Raw genomic sequence first — 26,122 nt, forward strand, 5'->3', positions numbered from 1 at the left:
GCACCGTGGCTCCGTTGGTGACGCACAAGCGGCTCCGAGCCACCATTTTCTTCTGAGCTCATGCCTTTGCGCATGCGTCCTACCTTTTTCCTATCAAAGAAGAACACCTGCCCTTTTAATGCATAAGCTCAACTAGAAGTCAGCACTCCTTTCCTGCCTCTCGTTTTCTTGCCAGTTTTTGTTACGCTGTACCTACCGCATCAAGAACGTCTTGTTTAGTTGTATAGACATTTATTGCCCGGTTATATCGCTATATTCTTTTCACAGGCGGGAAACATGTTGTAGAATGCCTCACCTGACACGAGTCCATTTCGGCACCAGCGTCTCCCGCGCAGAGCTGAGACTTGCTGATGGGCAGGTGCTGCGCGTACGACTTCTTGCATTCGGCCTCGGCCCACACGGGGATCTGGGCTTGCCGCAGCACGCTGCTTCCGGCTCCGTCTGCGCGGTGCATTAGCGCGTCCACCGTTCATCTTCGAGTAAGTGCACACACAACCACTGCGCGTAGCATTGCGAAGCCGTCCAAGCGGTGGCGCAATTATACGTGGAAGAAGATATAATATAACGTACGTACGTTTAGTCATAGCCACTAGTGTAGTGAATGCAACTTGTTCGTGTAAATCTTACATGGGCGGTTCTTAAAATAGTTGCAGCTCCTAGATGTAACCCAATACAAGCCAGCTAGTTGTACCTTCTGAGAAAGACATTTATGTGCGAGAGCATGTCTTAGCGTGCTCCGCGCGATATGTTATAGGCGGACGTTGAGCAGTGGTACCCTGGCCTGCCTTATCTACTCGTATACTGTCACCACTGGCTGGCACTGGCTAATGTTGGCTAAGTGATGGCTAATATCTGCCATTGTTGCCTAATGCTGAATAAATTAGTGGCAGTGTTAGCTAAACATAACTAAATGATTGCTAAAGTCGGCTTACCACTGGCAAGTGTCAGCTAGCGCTGCCGTACGGTGGTTATACGATAACGAGTGTTGGCTATCCGCTGTTATAACAGGAAACATGTCTTCGTTCAAACTGAATCCTATGTTTCAGTCGTCGGCTAACTTTACAGGCAGTTGATATTCTTCTTATACGTCTCATGCTTCATAATTTGGTATGTCAGTGTGCAAGCCCGACTGAAACAATTTTTATGAAGTCTTAGCCCGAATGAGCCCAGCTGAACAAAACTCTACTTGACTGGGCTGAGTAGAATATAGTGATTCCGAGTCCGAGTGAGCCTGGCAGAACAGAAGTTTTCGTGAGTGCGTCGGTGGAACCTAAGCAAAAAACAGTTCGTCAGTGAGCCTGCGTGAGTTTCATTTATTTTGCAGGCATATATGGTAGAAAAGCATTTGCGATGTTTTACTGCCAGCGAAAGAACAGGTAGGTCGAAGCAGGGGCAGATGATGGCAGATTGGGCTGACGTAAAGATTACCTGTGACAGACCTCGTGGGTTCGGGGACACCCCCTTGTGGCGTGCCTGAAGGAATGGTGGCAACATTAGAGAATAACGACTTCTTTGCATCCATTGCAAAATGAACAAGGCTGCCCGGATAAGGGTGAAAGCCAATAAATGTGGTTCGTAAAGGACTGAGGTATAAAGCGTGAAATGTGGCGTGATTTTTAATTTCTGCCTAAATCATGTGTGTACGCCTAAATAACACGTTAATCTGCGAGCTTTTCTTTTTTTTTTATTGTGTCTCATACTTATTGCTATGAACCAACTAACCGAAAAAAGAGTGGTTACAAGATAGAAATTCCGGTAGGAACCGTCGATGATGATTGTCAGAGAGGAAGTTCGAATCTTAGGAATATGCATGAATTTTTGGTGAGGTTTCAGCGAGCCACTTTCTTCACCTGTCACTTCGTTTTGTTCACATTAGTTCTCAAACTCCTTCACAGTTCCCTCTCCACATCCGTTTGGTTCCCTTACACAGCACCCAGAAAGTTTATCCTTGCACTCATTAGAACTAATAGTCCACTGATTGAAGCAAATGAGCGCTCGAAATAAAATAATAACAAAACAAAGCTGGGGAGTTCCAACGGGGGTCTCCCGGTAGGCTTCCAGGCCTATAGGGCGTAGAAACAAGATAGTGACTGCGGCGGAGGTAAGGAAGAGGAGGACGTCACGTGACCAAATATCATCGTGTAGGCTGATTGATTGCAAACAAATACAAAACGCAAACACAGTAGCGTCTAAGCACCGACGCAAAACATGGTGTCTAGACGCTTCAGCATCTTGCGCCTAGAGAATCGCTGTCGTCCAATGGTGCTAATGCGATATGATGTTGATCGTTCATATGCAACATTTTGAGGGGCAGCCAGCCGAGGTGTGATTGTCGCGGGTACTTACTGAATTGCGTGGCGCCCCAACCGACGATGAAAGCGTTGTGACCGTCCAGGGTGTTCGAAGCCAGGGGTCCGAAAGGCAGGCACACTGGCATCACGTAGCGCCCCCAAGTGACGGGTTTGCGCAGCACGAGCAACGCGATGTCGTTGGCGTACGTGCGCCGGTCGTAGCGCGGGTGGCGGATCACGTCGGCCACTTCGACGTCCATGGGCGTCGTATTGTCGTCGCTCGAGTTCAGGTCGTGGTCGCCGACTCTCACGGTCAGCACCCGGGCGGGAAGCCTGCGCGACAAGCAGTTACAAAGCCATACAGCGTCCAGCGTATCACTTTTGGGAAATACTCATAATGGCCAGCGCAAACAGCGCGCAACATTTATTTATTTATTTATTTATTTATTTATTTATTTATTTATTTATTTATTTATTTATTTATTTATTTATTTATTTATTTCGTTTGCAAGCACGAAACACACAAGGACACAGAGGAAGTAGGGAGGGAACAGGCTGACAACTGCCACCCAAAGGAGCACAACGCCTGCTTGCTCCTTCGGAAAGAGGAAATATAGAGGAGAGAGAGGGAGATAGGAGGAAAGAAGAGAGGAAAGAAACAACAAATAACTCAGATGGGGACGCAAATGAGTAGTCGCATGGAAAAATGTCTATAAACGCGAGGACAAATCGGTTTGTTCATGAAAGTTACCAGGCTCGATGGGCTTGCATGGTCACGCCGAACAAGAAAAGGAGTGAGTGAGTGAACAACTTTATTGAACGATCCGGCAAAAAAAAAAGAAAGAAAAGAAAGAGGACACAGGCGCTGAACAAATATACGGCAACGACACAGCGCCTTTGTCGTCTTTTCTTTTCTTGTATGGTGTTCTCCTTGCGCTGGCTGTCGTGAATTTATTCCAAATCTCCGGATTTGCTACCTTATTGCGTCTTTTGGGAAACTCGTGTATGACGCACCGAAAATGCCGATTTAAGCGGGAAGCGATGCAGTACACTCTAAACGTGGGTAACCGATAAATGTGATATTGTGCACCTATGGGTTACATTAGCTTTGAGTGCATGAATTCAAAACTTGGTAATCATTTCCCTCCTCCTCGTCCTCACTTCTATTTCCTACTCCCTGCTATTCTGTACTATACAAGAAGACTATGCTATGCTTTAAGCACTCAACTCCTCCTTTTCCTCCTCGTCATCCTCACTTCCCTTTCCCACCACTTGCTATACATGACTAGTGCTTGCTCTCTCTATTTTCTTTCTCTTTTTTTTGTGTCTGTTTCTTTCTATCTCTTTCTCTCTTTCATCCCTTTCCTCCTCGCTATTTTTGTCTTTTTCTTTCTATGTATTTCTTTCTCTCTCCCTCCATCGTTAGTCGTTCTCTGGCCTTCAATCCTTTTGTTTCTTTCTTTCCTTCCTCTCTATTTCTCTCTTTCAATCTCTTTCTTTCTCTCTGTACTCGTTCTCTCGGCCATCCGGGTTATTGCATCCCACACCGGACAAAGCGGCGCACGTGTTCTGGGAGCGAAGGAGACGATGAAGAAGAGAATGAAGAGAGCGCGTGCCGGTTCATGATGATGATAGTTTTCTGGTGTCTCCGCACGGCATAACCAAAAGCTTAAGAGCTCCGCCTGTAAAATCACAATCCGGGTGGTAAAAGACGCAGCACTATTTCTTGGTGCGGAGGCATCTGGCGCAAGAAGTCTCGCTAGCCTCCACAGCGTTGAACCTGATGAAATAGAGTATAGACGCGAGCGACTCCCTTCCGTGTGAATGTAGTGGAACGAACTTACGAACTGCCGACGGCGACCCAATATCTTAAAAAAAGTGGCGCGCGTAGCATGCGTCGGAGGATCGTAATGTAATGAGATGGACGATAAGCAGCGGCATGTACGAGGAGATGCAGTCGGAGGGCGAAATGTACGCCTGACTTCTTCCACAGAAAAAGTTCTGGCGAAAGGATCGCGCTATAGATATATAAAAGAGCGCTGCTCTCTCCTCCTTCTTCTCTCCCTCTCTCGTCTGTGGCAAACGGAGCGCGTAAAGCTTTCTGACACGCATAAGCTCATAAAAAACGACAGGAGAATGGGAGTAAAAAACGCCCTAAAGAACAGCCGAAAATTACTTTTTACATGACTCTTTTTACATCGATTAGAATGTTCCCTAGAAAGCTTACGTGAAAAAGAAATCTAATCTTCTCTGAGTTCTGCCCTTGAGCAGAGCCGCTGTGCGCTCTTCATCCTCCCTCGAAAAAAAAAATGCGGTTGTCGGATCGATTGCTGAATGCGAAATTGATATCCGCGGTCGCCAAAGTACAGCGTTTTCTCGCGTAAAACCGGCGCCGAAACTTGAAGGTGGCAGTGAAGCTTGTACGACAAATACGGGCTTGTAATCCGGGTAGCGCAGCCTGTGTCAGCCCACCGTGGTGGCTTAGCGACTAGGTGTTTACGTTGCACTGTCAAGCACGAGGGCTTGGGTTCGATTACCGGCCACGGAGGCTGCATTTTGGTAAGGGTGAAATCGTGAGCACCGAGTTTTTGGCGAGTTGGTTTTGCCTAGCAGAACACTGTCAAGAAGGAAAGAAGTGTTAATTTCAAGGGCTCGTTTTTTCTTTGTTATACACAATATTAATGAGAACTAACAGACAATAATGCCAAGGAAAGTATAGGGGATGTTTTTAGTAATAAATGTAAGGTAATTGTGAAGAAAGAAAAGTGGACGAAAAGATAGCTTGCCGCGGGCAGGAACCGAACCTGCGACCTTCGAATAACGCGTCCGATGCTCTACCAACTGAGCTACCGCGGCGGCCATCCCCCCGTCCACTTTATAGGGTATATGTGTGCATTTAAACGTGGGAGCGTCAGTCAGCGCCGCCTGTAGCCATGACGGCGAGTGTGGAACACTCTTTTTTTGCCTGTTGGCGTCAAGTAGCACGTGAACTTATTACGAGCTGGCAGCTGACCAATAATCCCTCGCATACTACCTGAAAGCATAAAGTCTGCCAGAACGAGACCCTCGCTATGAATGAAGGAAAGAAGTGTTAGCCACACAAACAAGAACAGAATAAGGCGATGGCAACACAAACGCTTGTATTGTCTCACCTTCTTCTGTCCATGTTTGTGAGCGCTTGACAGTGTTCTGCTGTGAAATCAAGGTGCGCTTTGAAACACTGCAGGTGGTCGAAGTTTAGCAATCAGAGAGCACCCCGCTACGGCGGGATTTTGGCTCGCGAATTTCCGCAATTTAATTTTCATCCAGCGTTTTTAACGCTTTGTTTTATCACCACTTGGTGTCTAGGGCTTTTTATTCCCTTGCAGTCGAGTTATTAACGAACTTTTGAATTGTCAACCTCGTGGACGCATAGTCAATACCAGATTTGCAGAGAAAATTTGACAACATAAGTGACATCGCTTCAAGCTCGAGAGGTACTTTTCGCATAGCCTGCGTATGCATAGCTCTTCTTGTCATAGGCAAAGAAAATTTGCTAAACCTTTAAACACACCGCACAGCCACTTCGTTTTAAATGCACAAAGAGAGAGAAAGACACAAAGAGAGAAAAGAGCTACACAAAAAAAAATACTGCGTTGCAAACAGTTTAGATGGATGTTGCTCTGAAAAAAGTTTGTCGACAATGTGGTCGTCAAGTTAATAATTACATAGATCGATAATTTTTCATTGCTAAGTCGCGGCGGCTTCTTGAGGATACTGCAAGCAACACACTCTTACCTTTAGCTTTATCAACGCAGAATGTGTGGCCTGAAAAAAGCGTCTTCGTTTTATGATAGCTAGGACATCCGCTGTTCTGAAAGAATAATAAAATGCTGCACACGAGAGACTTCTGAAGAGGATCGTCAGCTATGATTGCTAGCCATTTTGCGATACTATACCGGCTAAGCACTTTGTTCTGGACTAAGCGTGCACTTAGAAATGTTCAGAGATGCAACTGTTTTAGGCGAGATCACACATGAGAGGAAGAGATATCGCTTAGTCTGTAACGTTCGTGGCTGACAGATCTGCGAGCGCGAACGGAGGTTATAGGCGCGAAAATACGGAGGCGGGACACATGAAAAGACTGACAGATCAGCCTCTTCGCGACGTGAATTCGCTGGAGTCGGGAACATTGAATATATCCAGTCATATGCTAAGCACTTCCTGATCAATCCTTCTTTTCTCGAGAGTGGCGCGTAGTGCGAAACGCGAACGACATTTTACATGGTCTATATCTCAAAATACATACGCAAATGTGATCGCCCTATTTTCTCTTCGTTCGCCGTACATTTTTACGCATTCACATGCGTCGTATATGTCAATCAGTAATTGTAGTTAACTGGAGAAATTTGAATTCTATGTTTCAGTATTCGCATGTAGGTCAGAGAAATTATCAGAAACTTGCATCATGAGAACAAAAATAGCAATAAATATTGTTGCAGACATGGTAGGGCTCAGATAACTGTAGCGGTGTTCGCCATTGTATTAATTGTTGTTCATTTAAATTTGTACCGGCTTGCATCACAGCGCACTAAATATACCTCTGCTTTCGAAGAAACTGATGCCACTAACAGAACGCACACACAAATACATACGAGCAGAATATTATGTAACCTCTGAATGAACCAGAGTCCGATTCTGTAAGACGTATTGCCGCAGAGCATTGATGACCGAAGCATAGACCATTTGCTGCGTACAATATTTTAACTGCGAAGCTATTTAAGCCGGCCTTAAAAACTTTGTTGTGTACAGGAGGTGCGTACAAACAACTGTCATCATCATGAAGGGGTATGTGCCACAGAAAGCGGGCAAATCCCACTACTCACCGCTGGTCCACTAAAAATGAAGAAGCCAACATGCGGGTGGTAAACACCAATTAAGGTTTCTATACAGACGTAACCAGCAGTTGAGAAAAGCTTTAATAAACCGTCGGGATTAACCCATTGATAAACACCGTGGCCGCACGTTTCAGCTTCGCTGAAGCATCTGTGCGGAGTGCTTCAGCGGTACGTACAACGAGGGAATACTAGGGAACGGAAAGGCGACGGCGGCTGCGAGAAGACCGCGAAGCGATAGAAGCCCTACGACGTGCCCGTAGATCTATGGGAGGTGCGAACCATCGGTTTCAGCGCCAGTTTCTGTCTCTGGAGTTTGGACATGCGTGTCGTGTCTGTGACTGTCCGTGGTTTAACTCGAACCTCTCTGCACTGCGAAGCAACCTAGAAACAACCTAGCATTACCTAGCTAAAGCCTAGCAACAACCTAGAAGCAACCCGATTAGACTTCAAAATCGTCCTGCTTCGCTGTTTCAAGCATTGCGCGACGTATTGGAAGCTTCGCCATTTTTTTTAAAACATTCAGAAGAATCAGATATTTTGCAGAAGCAACCACATATATGCATGGTTAATTCACCGAATCTACGGACACACCCGAAGTCTAAATTCGAACTCGCGATCGTAGTTTTCACTACCAGGCGTAACGAACCGACAACTGCACGCGCAGTGTAATGTAACGTGTCAGTTGCGTAAGCTTTACAAAGTTTAAAAACATACCGAGCGTAGTCTACAAGCACTTATGTCGTACTTATTGTGAATGTACTCACTCAAATTCACTGAATGTACTCAGTCGAATCCCGGCCACGACGGCCGAGTTTCGATGGAGGTGTAATGTTAGAAGCCCGTGTACTTATATTTAGGTGGACGTTAGAGAACACCAGACGGTCAAATTTACCGGAGCCCTCCATTACGGCGTCCCCCTTAATCAAATTGTGGTTTTGGGTCGTAAAACCCTGACAGTTATCAGTATTATTATTCTAAACGTGGCGCTGCAATTGCCCTTTATGGTGAGACTTTTATTCTTCGCATTTTTAATACAGTAATGCGTTGTCTTAACTCGTGTTAGGACAATGAATTACTTCGTTATTAATTGTCATTCAACTCCCATAAATTTTCATCACAACTACTGCAGCTTTTGACCATGTGCAGTAAATCCATCAACCCGTACGTTGTACGTGTTGGAAGAAAATAGACCTGTCTTTTTTTTTCCGTGACTGCTTCATAAACTCCGTCTCCTAGCAACCGGGTATAAGAGCTTGGCAGTAGACGGCCGCACGAGTACATTCATGCGAGCTAGCATTTTGGAAGGATTATGCCCAAACCCCGCACGTGATCCAACAAAAAGGTACCCTTTGTTTGGACTGCAATGAGTACACCGAGGCTTCGTGTGCTAGTAGTAGAGGTGTGTACTACGGCGGACGGAAGAGAGTTGTGAAAAGGAAAATACACTTTACTGCAGCTACTCAATCTGAAGAGTACTCACATAGATAGCAAAAGTTGCAAGGGTCCAAATATTAGCGTTCTTCCCGATTGTTTTAAAGACAAGAGGCTGACATCCTTTCGAGATAGGCAGAATAGTAGTACTACGGCTGCCAAGTACTGCTAGAATCATTTTCGATTCGTCGTTCCATTTCTTGATTTGCAGCACTACCTTTATTGCGTTTCGCTTCAGAAAATCATTTGAGAAAAGTTTGCCGTCACAACGGCGGGCAGCCATTTGCATAGATAATACATTTAGCATGGTATAAAAAGTTCATTCGAGTAAACTCTGCGATTCAATAGGGCAAACAGTGTCACGAAAACGGGACAAAAGATTGAGACAGCGAGCTACATGAGCGCCTTTTGAGCGGTATTGTGTATTGCAAAAAAGCTCGCCCTACAGCCATTCTTACAGTACTTTGCTGTTTGTTTGGGTTCCTTGGAGCTGTCGATTCTAGCGTACTTCAATCGATGGGCAACATATCAAGGTGACGTGTAAGTGTATCTTATCTGCAAAAGATGCAGATTATAAAACAAGGTGTCATTGAAAACTTGGCGGACGCTTGAGGTTCGCCTTCGAGTGCAGAACGCGATAGCGTTATCGGGCCCCGTGCGCATCGCCCTCAACCGTGCCGCAAGAAAGGGAACGTTTGTGCGCGTAACATTGGCTGTTTCAAACTATCCCATACAATACGTATGGGATACTGCAAATGCAGTTTGCGAAGTGCCCACTACGCATAATTCTTCCTCTTGCAAATTGGCGATGTACCCACTACGCGCCCGTAAGGTGCCACGCGCACCTGCGCTGCTGCACACTTTGTAATGGGTGGGCAGCTTTGAGCCACCCACGCTCTGCACAATTCACATGTTTTGACGCCTGCTGCGACTCTACGATAATGACGCGCAATATTACGTGCGTTAAAGAAACTACTACCAGTACCTGACATCCTTATAGCGTTTTTTCTTCTTTTTTTTGCGCAACAGTTTCAAGGTGTGGCGTGGCTCAAGCAGTTTCAAGCAGTGGTGCTTGCCACGCAGAAGGTCTGGGTTCGATTCTCACTCGGACCGAAGATTTTTTATCGTTTATTTATTTGCATCTATCTCGAATTTTCGCTCGCGGACAACCCTAATTTTTCGCTCACAACCAACGACGCCGACGCCGACACCGACGCCGGAATTTGTGCGAAACAAGATCTTTAACGCTATTGCGTTAAAACGAGACGTTACGATATCGGAGAGGCGGAACGGAATTCTCAAGGAGTTTTCGAGGAATTCGATTGGATGCTTTATACGCGAATGTGGTCCGCTAATCGCGAACGTGTTTCTTGGGAACATCGCGACCCGAAATTCGAAAAAGAAAGAAAGAAAGAAAGAAAGAAAGAAAGAAAGAAAGAAAGAAAGAAAGAAAGAAAGAAAGAAAGAAAGAAAGAAAGAAAGAAAGAAAGAAAGAAAGAAAGAAAGAAAGAAAGAAAGAAAGAAAGAAAGAAAGAAAGAAAACACCTCGTGACATTTTCCAATTCTAGAAATGCGGTGGCCGACATATCGGCACTCTCTTTCGATGTAATGCGACGCGCACGTCGGATACCATTGCGCGGTGTATACGTTTCGGCGCGAGCGCGTCCGTGACACATTTCCGACAGTTCCACTGTTTCGCAATTCACTTTCCGCGCATTGCTTCGGAGACATCCGTTTCGATGGAGGGATGCAACCAAGTGGGGAAGGTTGTTTCTTTGAGTATGTCATAACGCATGTCGCACTGACGGTTGGTGTACCGAGTAAAAAAAAGATGGCCTTGATACTCATTAAGCAATGTGTGCCAGGAACACACGGACGCCCATGGAAAGGGTGACAGGAGGCCATGACTCTAGCAGGTGCATAGCGACTGTGATCACACTTTCACTTTAGATCGCTATCTTCCTAGCTTTATTCTGCGAGAGCGCGAACTTATTTTGACGTCGGCGATGCCCATTTTTCTTTCCACCCATGCGTCCGCATACTTGCATGTTCTACTTTATTATAGCAACATTGCTGTACAGTCAACAGTAATATTCACAAAGTGAATAATGAGCAGAGGAATATTCACAGAGTGATTTGAGCTTTAGCTTTGCCATAACCAATAAGTCATGCCAGATTAGGATAATACTTCATTGGTAGATATCTGTTTAACGTATTGCACATACAGCAATCACATTTCCTGCGCTCTTTGACATCGGAACCTCTCGTAGACAACGACATCATCATCATCATCACCACCACCACCATCATCATCATCACCATTGTTGTCGTCGTCAAAAACGGCAACAACGACAGCAACAACAACAATGAGACTTACTGCCTTGCACGCGCGCCGACGCTGACGCAGTGGGCTGCGGTGAGCACATGGCGATCTGTGACTAGCGCGCCTCCGCAGCCGACTTTTGGCTGGGCTTCCGTCTTCAGGTAGATGGCTGCCTGCAAAGGAAGGACGACCATAGAGGTACGTATATGTCGTCACTGTTTCACCGGGTGTACTATGAACATCGCTGTCTTACACGCTAAACGGGCACATTTTAGTTCGTTCACTTAAACAATAAAACAGTGTAGCAGGTCTGCCTGTTGCTCACGTACCATCCACGGCCACGCACCGACATCTGCCACTCGTCCTCCGACGACGCGGGAGTCACTCACACTGGAAAGTCCACAACCTGCCAATCAAAACAACAGAAATCCACATACAGGCGCCAGTATCGGTCTGCGTCACTCGGTGAAGTATTCGAACGAAGCAGGTAACACAGATATATAGGGTTATTTCATAATAATATTCAGGGCTGTATGAAAGTTGAGCTTGCCGCTACATTGCTCACGGTATGGAAAAGCAGGCATGCGAACGCGTACACAAGTATAACGAGAACGGCACTGAATAGCCACACGGTGAGTTATTCGCAGCTCATCTGAGCATAGCTTAGGGAATGACCGCAACGATCGATAAATCATAGATATCCTCCGTGCGGGAACTCACGAAGGATAACCGCCTCGACACGACAGTTACTTTATATGCAATTATGTCGTAAACGGGCACCGTCAGCTTTGTCTAAAAAGTAATGTCACAGAAAAGACGTGTAAGGCTGCATTTGTAGACGTTCGGTTGACCTAGCAGCGGATTCACCCCACTGCTTCTTCATGATGGCGATGCACGTACTAGAGAATATCAAGGGGCAAATAAAAAAAGAAATATTAACCAACCGTTTCGATAGTTCGCGGTCTAATATATTGTCCAACAAATGTATCTCAAGCTTAGAAACTGACACGCTGCAGTTTCTGAAGTCAAAACGCTCCAGTGTCACACTGTGGTCCATCCAGATACAAGCACACGCAGCGTTTCCTTTACTCTCTTTCCGTGCCTCAGCCCTCCTATAGCGGTGTAGGGTAGCATATAGGAGATGCGCCTGATTTACCTCCTTGCTTTCCCTTTTCCTTTTTTCCTCACTACGCTTTTCAGAGACGATCACTCGCAATCGGTCTAGCTCTCCTTGACCACAGACCGATTAGCAACTAACCTCGAATGTCAACCTGATTAAGTCATCGAGAATGAAGGCAACAAAGGCATTGTTAAAAATTTTAAGGTCGACAGACTTGCATGAGCGGCTGCAGACTGATAGTGATTGATGCCATATACTGTGACGTTGCGTGTGCTTGCTGTCTCTGTCTCTCTCTACACGTCCAACTTTCAAACTCCCTTATCGATTTCTACAGCGTAGGGTAGCATACCAGTTATTATAAACTGGTTAACACCCCTGTCTTTCCTCTATATCCTGTTTCCTTCCTTCTCTCGTCACGTTACAGAGGGACAAGCTCGAGAAAAAAAAAAGCTAAGGCGCACAAACGACGGGAGTCCAAAGTCCAGAAGTGCTCTATAGCAGTTCTGGACTTTGGGTGAGCAGCAAGAGGAATGACTCGTGGGAACCCCTGCTCACCATTTTCGTCTGTCATTTTGGCAGACATGTATGTCACGGTTGCTGTGCGCAGGCGCGGAAGTTCGACCTCCCTTATAGGAACACGTATCCTGGATAAAACTTTCCGCTGAAAGTCAGCGCTGTGTCCCGTCGTTTGTGGGCCTTAGCTTATTCCTCTCGTTGTTGTCGCGCTGTAACATAATGAACCAGTGCCAACTAGCCCAGTTCGCTGTATTCCTTCTCTCGCCTTCGTGGTACTCACCGGAAGGCAGCGCGTTGGGGTAGCCTTCGGGCAAAGGTTCGGGCGATGGGGCAGGGGCGATGGCCGCACCGTCCGAACCAGCGCCGCGGGAGACGACGCCGGTCGAGTTGTCGGCTCTTTCTCCCGAATCCTGTTCGGGTGCGCAGCAGAGCTTGGCCAGCGGTCCTCGGTAGCCGCACACGTACCGCCGCTGTTGGCTGGACGATAGAAGCGCCAGTGGCCTGCACTGCGACGCCATGATGCAGAAGCCTTCCTGGCCATCCGGGGTGCGGCAGTCGGTCTGCCTAGGTGCGGCTGTGTCGCGTGCAGAAAAACACAGTGCACTTGCACATCAGCGCTTGCAAGCAACTAGGGCAGATGAATGGAAATGAACTGAGAGTGAGAGAGAGAAAGGCATAGAGGCTAAGGGGAGCAGAATCCACATGGCTATCCTGCATTAGGAAACCGGACTTATGATGCAGCATTGCACACAAGTCTTTCTGATCCGGGAATGTTTCAGAATGGAGCCAGTGTGTCGTTAAGAGATAACGTCACCACATAAGTCGGCTTGTCGGGAGATTAGTCCCCGCCCTTGCTCTACCCCTACTGTTGGTCACTGTAAGTCTTTATCTTACTGAGAACTTGTGTGTTGTTTGAATTTCAAATCTGTGGCCGCACATGTCCATACGCATGCAGAAACAAAAATAAAAATTATTGTTTGTGACCTAAGGGTATTTCCTGTTATTGAAAAGGTCATTTATGCACTTAAAGATGGTCATCTACGCGCTTCCTCGCTCGCTATAGTGCGTTGCGTGGTAAAATGGCAATGTATTCTAGATTTTTCTTTTTCAGTTTTGTGCATTCCGAACACACCCATTGACATTCATAACGAAAAGCATACGTTAGCTCTCCGTTCAATAGTCAATAAAGGTATGTTGATGGGATGATAGTGAGCATGTACAGGCCTCGAAGTTCTTGGGCATAAGAGGCGGCCGTAGTTCATAAAGCGGAAGCTACAGCCCTCGACGCAGGCCCGGCCCATTGCGAGGCACGCGGCCATTCGTGCTGAAAACTGTGCTCACCGGTGGAGGAGTTCGTAGCTTGCCCGGTCACCAGAAGTGCCGCAACCACCACCAGCCACAGCAGCATCTACGGGAAACCAAACGCATTCTTAGTCAGCAAGTTTCGTGCATAAGTTTTGTTGTTTTTTTTTGTTTTTTTAATGTAAGCCTACGTCCATTCAGTGCATAAAAGCGCTTACAATGCGAGCCGCGCTGCAGCGACAAAGGAGCACTGACGGGACATTGTCGTTTATCTTTTGTTTTACGTAAAGGCGCTGGGTGTTTAAACCCGAAAAATTGTAAAAGAAAGGATGCCGTGAAGATTCAGAGTGCCTTAAAGCACGTACTCCGTAGCTTCTCTACAAACAAGTCTTTCTTTTGTGCCCCATGTCTTGTGTTCGGGATGTGATGTCATGGCAGAGAAGGTGTCACGTGGATAATGACTTCACTATGTTTTTACACTAGCTTCGGCTCGCTCGGTAGTCTGCTGTGCTGCTGCTCACTGAGCGGCACAATCTAGCAGCCTAACTTGCAACCCAACGTGCTCGAGCTTAATTGTTGTGACATCATTCTCAAACGGGACTACCTTTTGCGTCGTGGCCTCACGACACATACGCACGACACATACACCTCGTGGCAAACAAACCTAAGCTCGGATCGAATTTGCAAAGCTTTATGTTTGTAAGTGGTTAGGCTATTGACCAATGTCGGCTTCGCTAATATGTGCAGACAGGATTGGCTGAAAGGTCTCCTTACGAGCAGTTCTTGCATAAATTGATTTTTCTTTTTTTGTGTGTGAGTGCGGACATTTAATTGTAGAAAGCTGTACAATAAATGATTCAGCGCGACCTGGAACTGCCGCCGGTAATTTCTAGGTTTCGTAGTTTGCGGAGTTCACTCCCTTAGTGTAATTGCTGAAAAAAAAAAATGAAAAGTCGAAAAGGTGCGAGTATATCTTGAAAAGCATCAATGAAAGCGTTACAGAGTTACCATTAGATATCCGTAAATTGATTCAATTACTCTCTCTTGGCACAGCACGAATAATGCTCCGTAATTCAGAAAAGTTTACTTTTCGGAATCACTTAGTGCTTGATTATAATATGCAAAGATTCACGGACAATACGGCGTCCTGCTATCTCTTTTTTTTGTCCTGGGTTGCAGGCTGTGCATCACACTGATAATCTTATGACGCTCAATCAATCAATCAATCAATCAATCAATCAATCAATCAATCAATCAATCAATCAATCAATCAATCAATCAATCAATCAATCAATCAATCAATCAATCAATCAATCAATCAATCAATCAATCAATCAATCAATCAATCAATCAATCAATCAGGCAACATTCGGATTTCCCCACCAGGCTTATATAGTCGAACTTGTAGATGTCTCGCTGCATCGAATGCATCTAGAAACTCTCTTTACACAAATCTTCTTGTATTCCTTTACGAGAGCTGATATTACTTGATAGGTGGCTGCCGCAGTAGGGCCCATATGCGTCTTGAAAGAGAGCTGATATATTACCTGCAAGCAATCCGTGGATGGCACTACAGCGCTACATGAACGCCACGCAAGAACCTTCGATATTGCGTGCAGCCAACTTCGAGGGCCTTTCCTATAGCCACTGATCTCCCTGGCTCTGGCCGGATTCATATAATTCTCGGGCTCACAACGATGTCCTTTGCTTTCTTTATGCGGCTGCCTCCTAGTCCTGTTGGGGCCAAAGCCGGTCACGGCGAGAAGGGAAGCTTTCATCGTGTTCTTGTATGTCCACGAACAAGAAGCCCGTCCGTGTTCTTCCATTTCCTCAGGAATGCTTGTGCAGGACCGACACGTCCCGATAGGTTGCCACTCACGTGCACCGATAACGGTCGTGCCTGCGCTGAGCCCAATAAACCATGACGACGACGAAGAACGGGGCGCTGACACGAAGCCCTCGACCGCCGCTTCGCTAACGCCCCCTTGTCCCTTACGTGCGTTATTTGGGTCTCTCGGCGGTCTTCCCACACATAATGAAATCTTTCCCGGAACTTGGCCATTAGCTTCTTGTTATGCAGCGTCTCCTTGTGCAGTTTGTGCCTCGGGCAATCAACGGCTGCGTAAGAACTGTGGTGACAGTTTGTGGAATACGTGATGCTTATAACGATCACAATAGATGGATAACTTGCCGGGAAAACCCGCTCAGCGAGTAACATGGTAATCAATAATGACATGTAGTGCTCGCGAATCTTTAACGTTTTCGATTTTCTCGCGTACATTCCGCATAAATCAATATGCAACTATTCATATAATGCTTCTTGACAAAAACTGCCGGCATAAGCCAATGAAATTACAGAAATGTGTGGAATTTCCTTACGTCGTAAAGAAACGAGCTCATCGCCCCGAAGCTTCCTACATGCACTTAGCTTATTGGCATCGTCTCGACAAAGAGATAGATGGCGGAAGAGGAAGAACGAGAGAGTTTAATAGAATTTGTAAATGTCGTCTTCACACCGCGTTCTGATCTTAAGGGCCTCAGTGGGAGCGGGTTCAGTTTGGTGAACCCTGCGGACGCCTATATGCCTGCGTAGGCGACGTCCACATAACATTTCGATATTGCTGTACGTACGGTTGATTAACATTTTCTCGCGTGTTTTGTTTGTCGTGATTGAAACACTCAGAGGTCGGACTGGGCAGTCAGAATGAAAATGTAACCTACAAAGCAAGGAAAATTGCGACAAATATGGGCTTTATTTGCCTTCTTCTTTTTCTTTTGGGTAGGTGGGTGTTGAGGGGCGCGGGTGACGTGGGACGTCGTGATGTTGAACGAATATTTGCTAATCTGAATATTTGCCAACGAATGTGCGAATATATTAATATTACAGCGCTGAAACTGACAATGTGCGGCTATCGCGAGACAGCGACGAAGCTCACGCGTTGCTATGCCACAGCGCAATCTGCGTAACACACGTTTACTCCTTCGCTATCTTTTTTTTTTCGGGCCGCAACCGAAGGCGGGAGCCGACATGGCCATCGGCCAAAGTTTTCAAGTGGCCACTTCAGAACAGTTTTCGCTGGAGATCGTGTCACTTGTGCAAAATCTCTTCACTGTCAGCACTAGTATATCCTTAAAGCCATTCATGTACTACAATAATCTGTGTATGAGAGCTAAGTTTACCTATTATGTTCCTTAATTTTACTGAACGAGGCGAGCGAATTATGGATTAAGCACGACAAGCGGAGGCAATCATATGCATGTTTGAAAAAAAAATTATACAATGTGGGGTACTTGCCCACATTGTACAACTGATAGGTCCGCGCGGCTACCATCAAGCACTCATCATAGACGTGCCCTGGCCTGAACTAGATACGACGACGCTACCTAAAAACAGCGGGCCTACATCGTACGAGACCACGGACTTCGTGGTCTCGCATGGATTCGTGGCTCTATGGACCCAACCATAAAGTCTTCGCAGGAGATTAAGTTGATACACTCGCGATTGCTAGGTAAATGTATAAGGATTTTTATTCCAAGCTTTAAAGTTTGATACATAGCTTCTCAGTAGGAACCTCACTAGAATGCTGAAATTTGGTAAGCACAATTTTTTTTTCTAATATATCTCTATGCTTAGTTAGTCTTTTCGTGCGACCCCCTGTCTCGCTTTCCTTCCTCCATGCGTGGGATCGAGATTGAAATACGTGATTCATTTTAGTCCGAATGTGTTATAGGGCAATTTTTTTCTTTCTCATTAAGAAAATTGAAGTTTCCAACTTTGCTCACAAACTGAACGGCGGTTTTCCAGTGCTCGTCGCAACCATGACGAAAAGAAAAAAGAGAGAGAGCAACAGCACCCACTTCCTGCCTGGTGTTAACAATGCGCGAAATTTCTTGAACTACCAGGAAAGGCAAAGGTGGCTTGCACAGATGATGCTTGATACACGAAATACCTCAGCTTGCGGTTCCCGCATGCAAAAAGAAATTCATTGCAATGCAAAAATTCAATGCAAAAAGTCATTCATTGGATTAAGCTTGAATGAAGAGTATGCTGGTGTTGTAACAGTGGATAACTAATATGATCGATAATTTAGTCATATTTAATCAACACTAGTCAGTGCTAGCCAAAGTAGAATTGATTAAGCGAACATTAGCCATTATTTAGCCAAATATAGCCGGCATTCACCTGAATTAACGTGTTCCGCGGTAATTGAAGTCACGTGACTCAATGAGACACTGTGAGACTTCGCTGCTTTCGGCATCGTTTCATATTTTTCGTCAGAAATGTCAGAAATCTGACATCGCGCCCGGTCGCAAGCTGTGGCTAAAGTAGGCAAAAGAAGACACTGTATTCACACACACGCACAAAAAAAAAAGGCTGCCTGTTATAGAAAAAAGCACCTTAGTATGCATCAACGTTCTTGCTTCCGAGATCACATACATACCCGTGATCATCGAGCTCTGTCACTTACTCGTAGCCCCCGAGATTCCGGAAGCAGGAACGAACTAAAACCGGCTCTTACCGTTTCCACCTTCTTGTGCATACACTCGTGGTGGCGCAGGATTGTCAGCGTAAGCGGCGTAATATCCGAGGAAACCGTCTCATCAAAAGGATTGCGGATGGAATCCGCCTGCGAGTCCGACTCTGCTCGACACCGAAGACTAAGTATGTGTTTCTCGGTCCTGTTTACTCAGCCTCTGGCTCCGCTGGTCACCCGAGAACGAGGGGTAATCTCCTGAGCTCCATATCAACGATCCTCTCTCAAGACGCCGTTAGGCAACCGCATCGTCTCAGGGCTCGTCTTCGCTGGATGAGATATTGCCCACTCTCAGGTTGGCGTCGCATAAAAACGTGGACTAAAGAAAGACCACCGAATGCGGTAGATACAAGGCACATATTTGCCCCAAATCTGTAAGCTGGCCTATATGGATAGCGCGCAGTTAAGTGGGGGAGCAAACGCACTGAAGCGTTATACTGTGACGACCCAAACTCGCATTGTTCACGCAGAATCCCTATACACAAAGAACCAATAATCGCAAGGCACTCGAGGCACGAGCTACACATACTGTAAGAAAAAAAAAAGAAAAGAATATGTGTTACTTTCTTTGGTGAGTACTGACTTGCAACGTGAGTACTGACTTGCAACTCTCTCTTTAAGGAGAGACATTAACTCTCTCTTGGAACCCACGACTCTCCAAAGATAGTTCGCGTGTCTTCTTAAATTAAGTCATATGCGTGGCTAGTCAAGACTCACAAAAAAGAGCCAAATGACTCCATTTCTTTCTCAGAGTGTACGACGTTCGCGCGCTTGAAATATGAGCGAAACTTGCAGGCTTAGGTGTTAGGTTCCTTGGGCCGACCAATAACTCAGACAGTAGTCGTCAGGCCTAAGGCGTCGACGTGTTGTCAACTCTGACTGGTTTTGCGAATAGGTTTCACAGTCTCAGGCTATTTCGGTCACTTATAACTGCGTCTTATTCGTTCTAGAGGAAAACATCTTGAGAAACACGGCTGCAAGCGAGACCCCGCACAAGGAGGTTCGACAATCTACACACATTTTCTTCAACTATTTTCTCTTCCTACCCTCTTCTGTTTAGCCATGTAGCCAAGCTAATATTTCAGAATGTTACTTTCTAACGCGCTTTCTTTCGCAACACTGAACAAATCTTGGGGCTTAAGTTTCATGGGGCTGTTCTTGCAGGAGCCAAAAGCTCTACTTATCTGCATAGTTGCTAGGCCGTCGTCGTGGGCTTCTTCTTTCGTCTAACTGTGCAAAATGTCCCTCCCTGCCTGCGTTGAGCGCTCAGAGCGGCCAACCCAGTGATAAAGTCGCCCGTTGCATCGGCGGCCTCTTTGAAATGTTAGGACTTGTCACCCGGTTACATTTTTTCGGCTAGACTAAGGCGTAGCGCGATAAGTTTCCGGGTTCCCTGCATTCCACCTTTCAAGTGAAGCGCGCATTACTACTTCATGGATAGTTGTTGCAATGTACACCGTAAAAAAAAAAAGTCAGCTTCTCTATGTTACTTTGTTTTTCGGTGCGTGCTTTGCGTACTATTACTATATTACTTTTGATAGTACCATTCATGGTGAGGCTAGCAGTATAAAAGCTGCAATATCTGCAGGTTGATTATAGCCCCGCCACCCCGTCACAATGGCAAAAACGTGCGGTACACTTCCGCTCCTCTCTCATTGATTGCTTTTTAAAGACGATAGTCTTTCTTGGGATACTTAAACGGAGAAATTTTGGTCTGTCTTTCTGTTTGTCGGCACGTCGCTCGATTCAGCCACTCGGCCAAAGTTGAACCACTTGCCCAAGGGCCAGCCATCTTGAACGGCTGACTAAGTTCATACTTGTGTACAATGTCGATCAAAAAGCAAACATTACGCATACCTGAGGCGCAACATCACTAAGTAAGTATTAGGTGGTGTGTTCCTTTAATAGAAAATGCATACATACGTAATTCTAAAGACCCTAGCTTCTTAAGCTGCGCTGAAAATGCGACTGCGCTGAAACTTGCCTTCCTCCGTGCCCTCTGCACGAGCTCATTGTTGTGTTTCGGTTTAGGTTCTGTATTGCACTGTACGAATGCCATGGGGCGCCGCTCTGGCATTCCTGTTTTACCCATGTGACGTGCAAATAAAAGAGTGTGTGGAGAGTACTCGTTGAGTGTGGACGTTTCTTCTGCTTCAGCGCTTCGCGCCAAACCACGTGTTCGGGCTGGCTAGCGTCCCCGCCGGTCGCGTTGGTCACCGCCGGTCTTCGCCTGCTGCGCCGGGACTACCAGCCCGCAACACAGCACTCATGTTTCCCGACGTATTGCCAGATGGCGTCCATATCTCACGCAGCGCCTCTTCTATCGTCTTTAGACGACATTTGCAGCGAAGCACGTAGATACGCGGCCAATTTTTATTTTTAGATGCGAAGCAGCTTTTGCGCTGGGCTTTGTCCGTAGTTCCATTGGCGACCGTCCGATTTCTACCACCTAGCATAGCCATCTGTAACATATTGAGCGCGCGCTCGCGCTAAGGAGAAATCTTCATCCTTTTGGTCTTCGACCACTTTGATGATGATACGTGCAGAGCACTTTAGGGGCACGGGATGCCGTATGCTGTCCTAGCTTGGCGTAACGCAGACAAAATCATGTGTGCTGGCACGCACTAGCGCGTTCGGGCCTGTGCAAGGGACTAAGACGCTGTGGCCTCTCGCCCTTACACTCTCTCAGCAATCACGTGATGGCGTCGGGGAACGAGATTCTGCAGACGCGCGATGAACCCGCGTGGCGTGCTCCAACAAGAGTTCGGGACGAGTAACAGCAACAGCAACTACAGTGAATCCATGATGTGCTCTACTTGCAAGGACGCGTTAACATCGGGCAAGGTGCCCGTGATGAACGGAACTTTAAGTCAACCCATGCACTGCTTCGCATCCCCACATGGTTCCCTTTAGTGGGAGATGGTGAAATTTTTTAAACACGGCTGTCATTTCTCTCTTTGTTTTTTTCAATAACTGTATATAAGGAGAGGTTGGTGCCAACGTGTGGCGCCCGCTATTACTCTTCTCTTGCATAACAATTGCCGTCGCAAAGTAGTGAACAAGCACAAAACTATACAAATGGGCACACAGACTAGCGCTCACGCACTTAGCCCCAGTTCTACGATGCAAAATGTGTCCAATAAACAGAAAAAGTTTACAAAACACGAATATTCACACGAACTGAATGTTCACACTGAACATAAAAGTTCGCCAAGATGTCGCAGCTAATCATTAGGCACTTGCAAAACGTCTTTTACGTGCAGCACTCTAACTGCAGCAGTTTAGTTAACTTAACAAATACTGCACAAACGCGAAAATATTTTTTCACGGGGATGAACAATAAGCTTGACTCCATTTAAAACCCTGATGTGCAGTAGTAGTAGTAGTAGTAGTAGTAGTAGTAGTAGTAGTAGTAGTAGTAGTAGTAGTAGTAGTAGTAGTAGTAGTAAACAACTTTATTGAGGTCCTGAGGAGCTAGGCGAGGAGAGGGGGGGAGCTACTAAGTAGGTCCCTACCCAGCCGTTGGCTAGTCCCATGTATCCGAAAAAGAGTTATAGTTGTCCTCTCTCTTTCTTTTTTATGTTCAGATGCCGGCTTTATGTTTGGTTATTCTTATACTTTATTCTCGGATTTGGCTTCGTCATTAATAACCAACGAGATATATTACAGCACTTGGGCTTATCGCGGCGGAAATATCCGGCCAGGCAAATGAAAGAGACAAATCGCATTCCCAGGATTTCGGGACATGTACAAGGCGCGCCATCTCTCGGCGGTGGCTGGGCGCCCCGCCGTAACTGAATGGGGGAAAAAAAAATCTCACGACCGAAGTATGATATTGAAAACGACTCTCGGTTTCAGGTACTAGGGACCCACAAGAATATTTTAGGCGTACTTCTAATAACGTGCCACAAAGCGCCTACCACACAGACTATGAGAGCTGCCTCAATTTAGGTCCGTTTTTGCCTCTTTCAACTTCGATTGCAAGGTTTAAAGGAGAGGTTTCAAAAACTACTTTCGATGTGAGATTGGCTGAAAAGCGCTCTTTCAATTGATATGCTACTTTACTGTGTAGCTAAAGCCATGTAACTTCCTCGATCGTTTTTCTCGGCCTTGTTGTTTCCAACGCCCACATATGCTCCTACATTGTATCGGGGTGTGTCGGAACCATAGGTCGGCAAAAAATGTGGAGCTCACTCAGACTCACTCATGGAATATATTTTGCCATTAGGGCTCACTCGGACTCAGATTCACCAAAATTTTCCTCAGCAGGATTCACTCGGACTCAGACTCGCAAAATTTTTTCTCAACCGGACTCACTCGGACTGAAGCTCACCTAAATATTACTCACTCGGACTCACTCAGACTCACGGCTAGATCTGAGTCTGAGTTAGCCTTAGTGAGTCTGAGTGAGTCGACTCATGAGTCCATGAGTGTATAATTAGCTTTTTCGATCAGGATGTCAACGCACTTAAACGTCAGTATCTCGCATAATTGGTGCTCTACGATAAGCATTTTGATCTCGTACCTTCACATACGAGTTATTAGTAATTGCAGTCCTGTAAGGAAATTTTTATTGAAAGGTATGACTCACACGAGTTATTTTTATCAAGCAATTCCTTCGAAAAACTAGGCGGCGGGGGGTTCATGGCACGCCTCTCATCAATAAATATTGAGCTGGCGTATGAAAGCTAGTGCGTTGAAGTACCTGTGAGTAGAAGTAAGTATCAACGTGAGCCGTCATAAGGCTATAGTAATGCTGAAGTTGTGTAGCTATCACCATAGGTCAGCAAAAGATTTGTAGCTCACTCAGATTCACTTCAGAAATATATTTTGTGCTTAGAGCTTACTCGTACTCAGATTCACCAAAATTTTCCTCGACCGGACTCACTCAGACTCAAACTCACCAAAATATTACTCTCCCAGGCTCACTCAGACTGAGACTCACGGCTCGATCTGAGTCTGAGCCGACTCATGAGTGAATTTGCCGACCTATGATCGGAGCAGCTCGTGGTGCTGACAAACTTTTGTAGCGTAAGCTGCACTAGCCGAGTTGGAGCAGCTTCGCGTGGCAGTCCCAGAGCCGTGCTGCGCATGCGCGAGGAGCAGCGACTTGCCGGTCTGCGCATTCCGGAGGAGTGACGTCATAGCCGCTGCATACGCGCTGGCGCCGGCGCGCGCCCAGCTGTGCACCTCCGCTGGGCAGTGGCCGCCTGACGCTGCGCCGGAGCCGCTTGATAGCGCCTCTCATTTTGCGCGCATGCGCAGACGTACCAGTGGGGGTATACATATAGCGGGGAGGAGGAGGAGGAAAAGAAAAACGGAAGGACAGGGAGGTTAGCCAGTAGTTACCGGCTGGCTGTCGTTTGCCAGTGTGGTATAGCCATGGAGAAGGAGAGCGCAAATGCTGCTAAGCGGCGCAAAAAAGCGGAGAAGCTTGACAACCAGCAAAGCTAAGAATAATCAGCTGAACCTTAGCTAACGCCACGTATATCCTGGCATAGCCGTGCTAAGCCACTGCAAATTTTTATACATGTCATTTATCTCCCGTTTACTTTTGAAATGTTTGTCTCGCATCACCCGAATTAAAAAGTCACGAGGTTCAAACTGCAGTTCGAACACCAGATGATGAACTAAGGATTGCTGCAGTGAAAATAGAATGGGTTTTGAGTAAAATCAATCCACGACACCGTATTGTGCAAGAATATTTTTGTACGTGTCCCAAATTGCTTTCTTTTGTTTGATTTCGCTATGTGCCAATTTATGTCATTTACTGAGACAGCAAACTATGTTGTTTAACAATCCGGCAAAGCTACCTGTTATCAGCCACAATCCTGTTCTTGCGAATGCAAATTCTGTGGGCAGAAAGCAGATTTATACCATAATGTATGGGCCTGCCAGGCTAATAACGCCTTAGACACTAAAGAGCCCCCAACTTGGGGAGTATGGGAGATAGTTCTGTCCAGCTCGGCCTTCAAGGACCAGCAAGCCCTCGTGGAAAGAGCCAGGGTGGCGGCCATAGGCAACGGAACCCAGGAATAAGGATCCGAATGCCCTTCCTCTGATTCCTTTTCCCATTTTTTCCTCGCAATAAAATGCTTTCATCATCATTACTGTTTGGCGTGCGCCCGTGCGAGCTTGCAGACGCGGAAGGGGCCTTAGGTTCCCCTGCGCTTGTCTATACAATACGCCCGCGTGATTGAAGGGTGCGCGCAGCGAATACGTGAAAGGCGTAGTGGAGGGCTCGGATACAGCAATAATGACGTCACTAATCAATGCTGTGACTCAGGAAACCTGTCTATGGCAGCTCAACACTGTGTTCTACAAAGCAAAAAATTCATCTTAAAATGGTTTTAACTACGCTTTTAACAATTTTAACAATTCTAAGATCTTCCACCAACCAGCCACACTTAGTGCTCTACTGAAGCAATAAATGTGGAGCTTCATAGAAAAGGAGTTACCTATGGCAGCGAAAGAACACAGCTTGTATTTTTGCCGGATGGCCGGCCCACACATGCAGCGCTAAATTTCCTCTCGAAGCACACTGTGGGCGGCTATTCTTACAGGCGACCACGATTCAGTATGTGTACGATGGCCTCAGCAGTTCCTAGAAGGCCCGTATGAGACTGAAACAGACAGGGAGCCCCTGCTCAACAGCTACCATAACGAGGACTCTATATATAACAGAATTCGGACACCTAAAATTAAGAACAACAAAAAGATACTTCTTCCGAAGGTGCGTTTAGTGACCCACCAGCCATTCGGCAATTACCCGTCGACGCTTACGGGTGATTTCTGAGTAGAAAATTGGTGTGTGATGCGAACCCGATACATTCTGTGCCAACTCGATTCTGGGAAGGATAGGTCGATGTTATCGCTGTGTGTATGGCTGCAAGAGTGACGCCTATGCCAAATTCCGTGCTTAGCTATAAAGGGATTGACCTTGTTTTGCGGTGAATGCGATAAGACCACTACGCTGATGGGTGTCTACAGGCAGTGGTGATTAATGAGCTGGACGTATAGCTAATTAGAAGTTTCACCGGCTTAGCTATAATGGCTGTCGGCTCTCTGTTCCTGTGGACGTGATAAGACAATCACGCCCATACGTGCCGACACCTATATACATAATTATGTATGGGAACCTGTCTTCGCTGAATTGACGCTACCGTGTTAATGAGATAAATCGGTTATCCACGTTTAGAGTGAATCGGCCTTCAGAATATATTCGATGGACAGTATATAAAGGAGGTGAACGAGTGTTACACATTTCGATTGCGATTAGTAGGTAAGTTAAATTTAGTCGGTACAAATTTTCGGTAGAAAAATATCATCAATAGCACATTCCGAATGTATCTGCATATTTTGGTCAGCTTACGAAATGCTGAATGGCGCTAACATTTGAACGACAAAGTAAGAAGGAACGTGCCTACAGTCCAATCAGTCAACTGACAAATGTATGCTGGACCTAGACTATAGTGAAAAAGGTCGCAAGAACCACAGCTGTAACGAAAGCAGCAGGCAACGAAAGAAAGTAGCAGGCAATGATATTCTGCATTCAGAAACATTAGTATTTGCGTGTAAAATGTATTTCATCCGTTTAACTACACGGAAAACAACTATTCCGATGGCGCCAGTTAATTTAGCAGAGCCGCATTCATTACATGTTCATTTAATAAACATCTCGTGTTAAGAAAGAGAGATCAAAGCTTCCAGTTCCACTTAGCCGTGCT

General features: G+C 46.1%; 1 protein-coding gene and 1 non-coding gene across 2 annotated transcripts in view; both read right to left on the reverse strand.

Annotated features, from left to right (window-relative positions):
- The window catches only part of LOC119394661 (uncharacterized), a 60,689-nt gene extending 42,128 nt beyond the window's left edge, over positions 1-18,561 (reverse strand). The window contains 8 exon segments of the mRNA XM_049415937.1: positions 296-441; positions 1,429-1,473; positions 2,347-2,624; positions 10,977-11,095; positions 11,252-11,328; positions 12,839-13,132; positions 13,891-13,966; positions 18,381-18,561. Of these exon segments, the coding sequence (XP_049271894.1) occupies positions 296-441; positions 1,429-1,473; positions 2,347-2,624; positions 10,977-11,095; positions 11,252-11,328; positions 12,839-13,132; positions 13,891-13,966; positions 18,381-18,401 (1,056 nt within the window). The 5' untranslated portion in view covers positions 18,402-18,561.
- On the reverse strand, positions 5,075-5,147 carry Trnat-cgu (transfer RNA threonine (anticodon CGU)). The gene has a single exon. It is a non-coding gene; the product is annotated as a tRNA-Thr (tRNA).
- Positions 18,562-26,122: the final 7,561 nt, after the last annotated feature.

This window comes from Rhipicephalus sanguineus, chromosome 5 (genome assembly GCF_013339695.2).
Source record: "Rhipicephalus sanguineus isolate Rsan-2018 chromosome 5, BIME_Rsan_1.4, whole genome shotgun sequence".
In the NCBI taxonomy this organism is placed as follows: domain Eukaryota; kingdom Metazoa; phylum Arthropoda; class Arachnida; order Ixodida; family Ixodidae; genus Rhipicephalus; species Rhipicephalus sanguineus.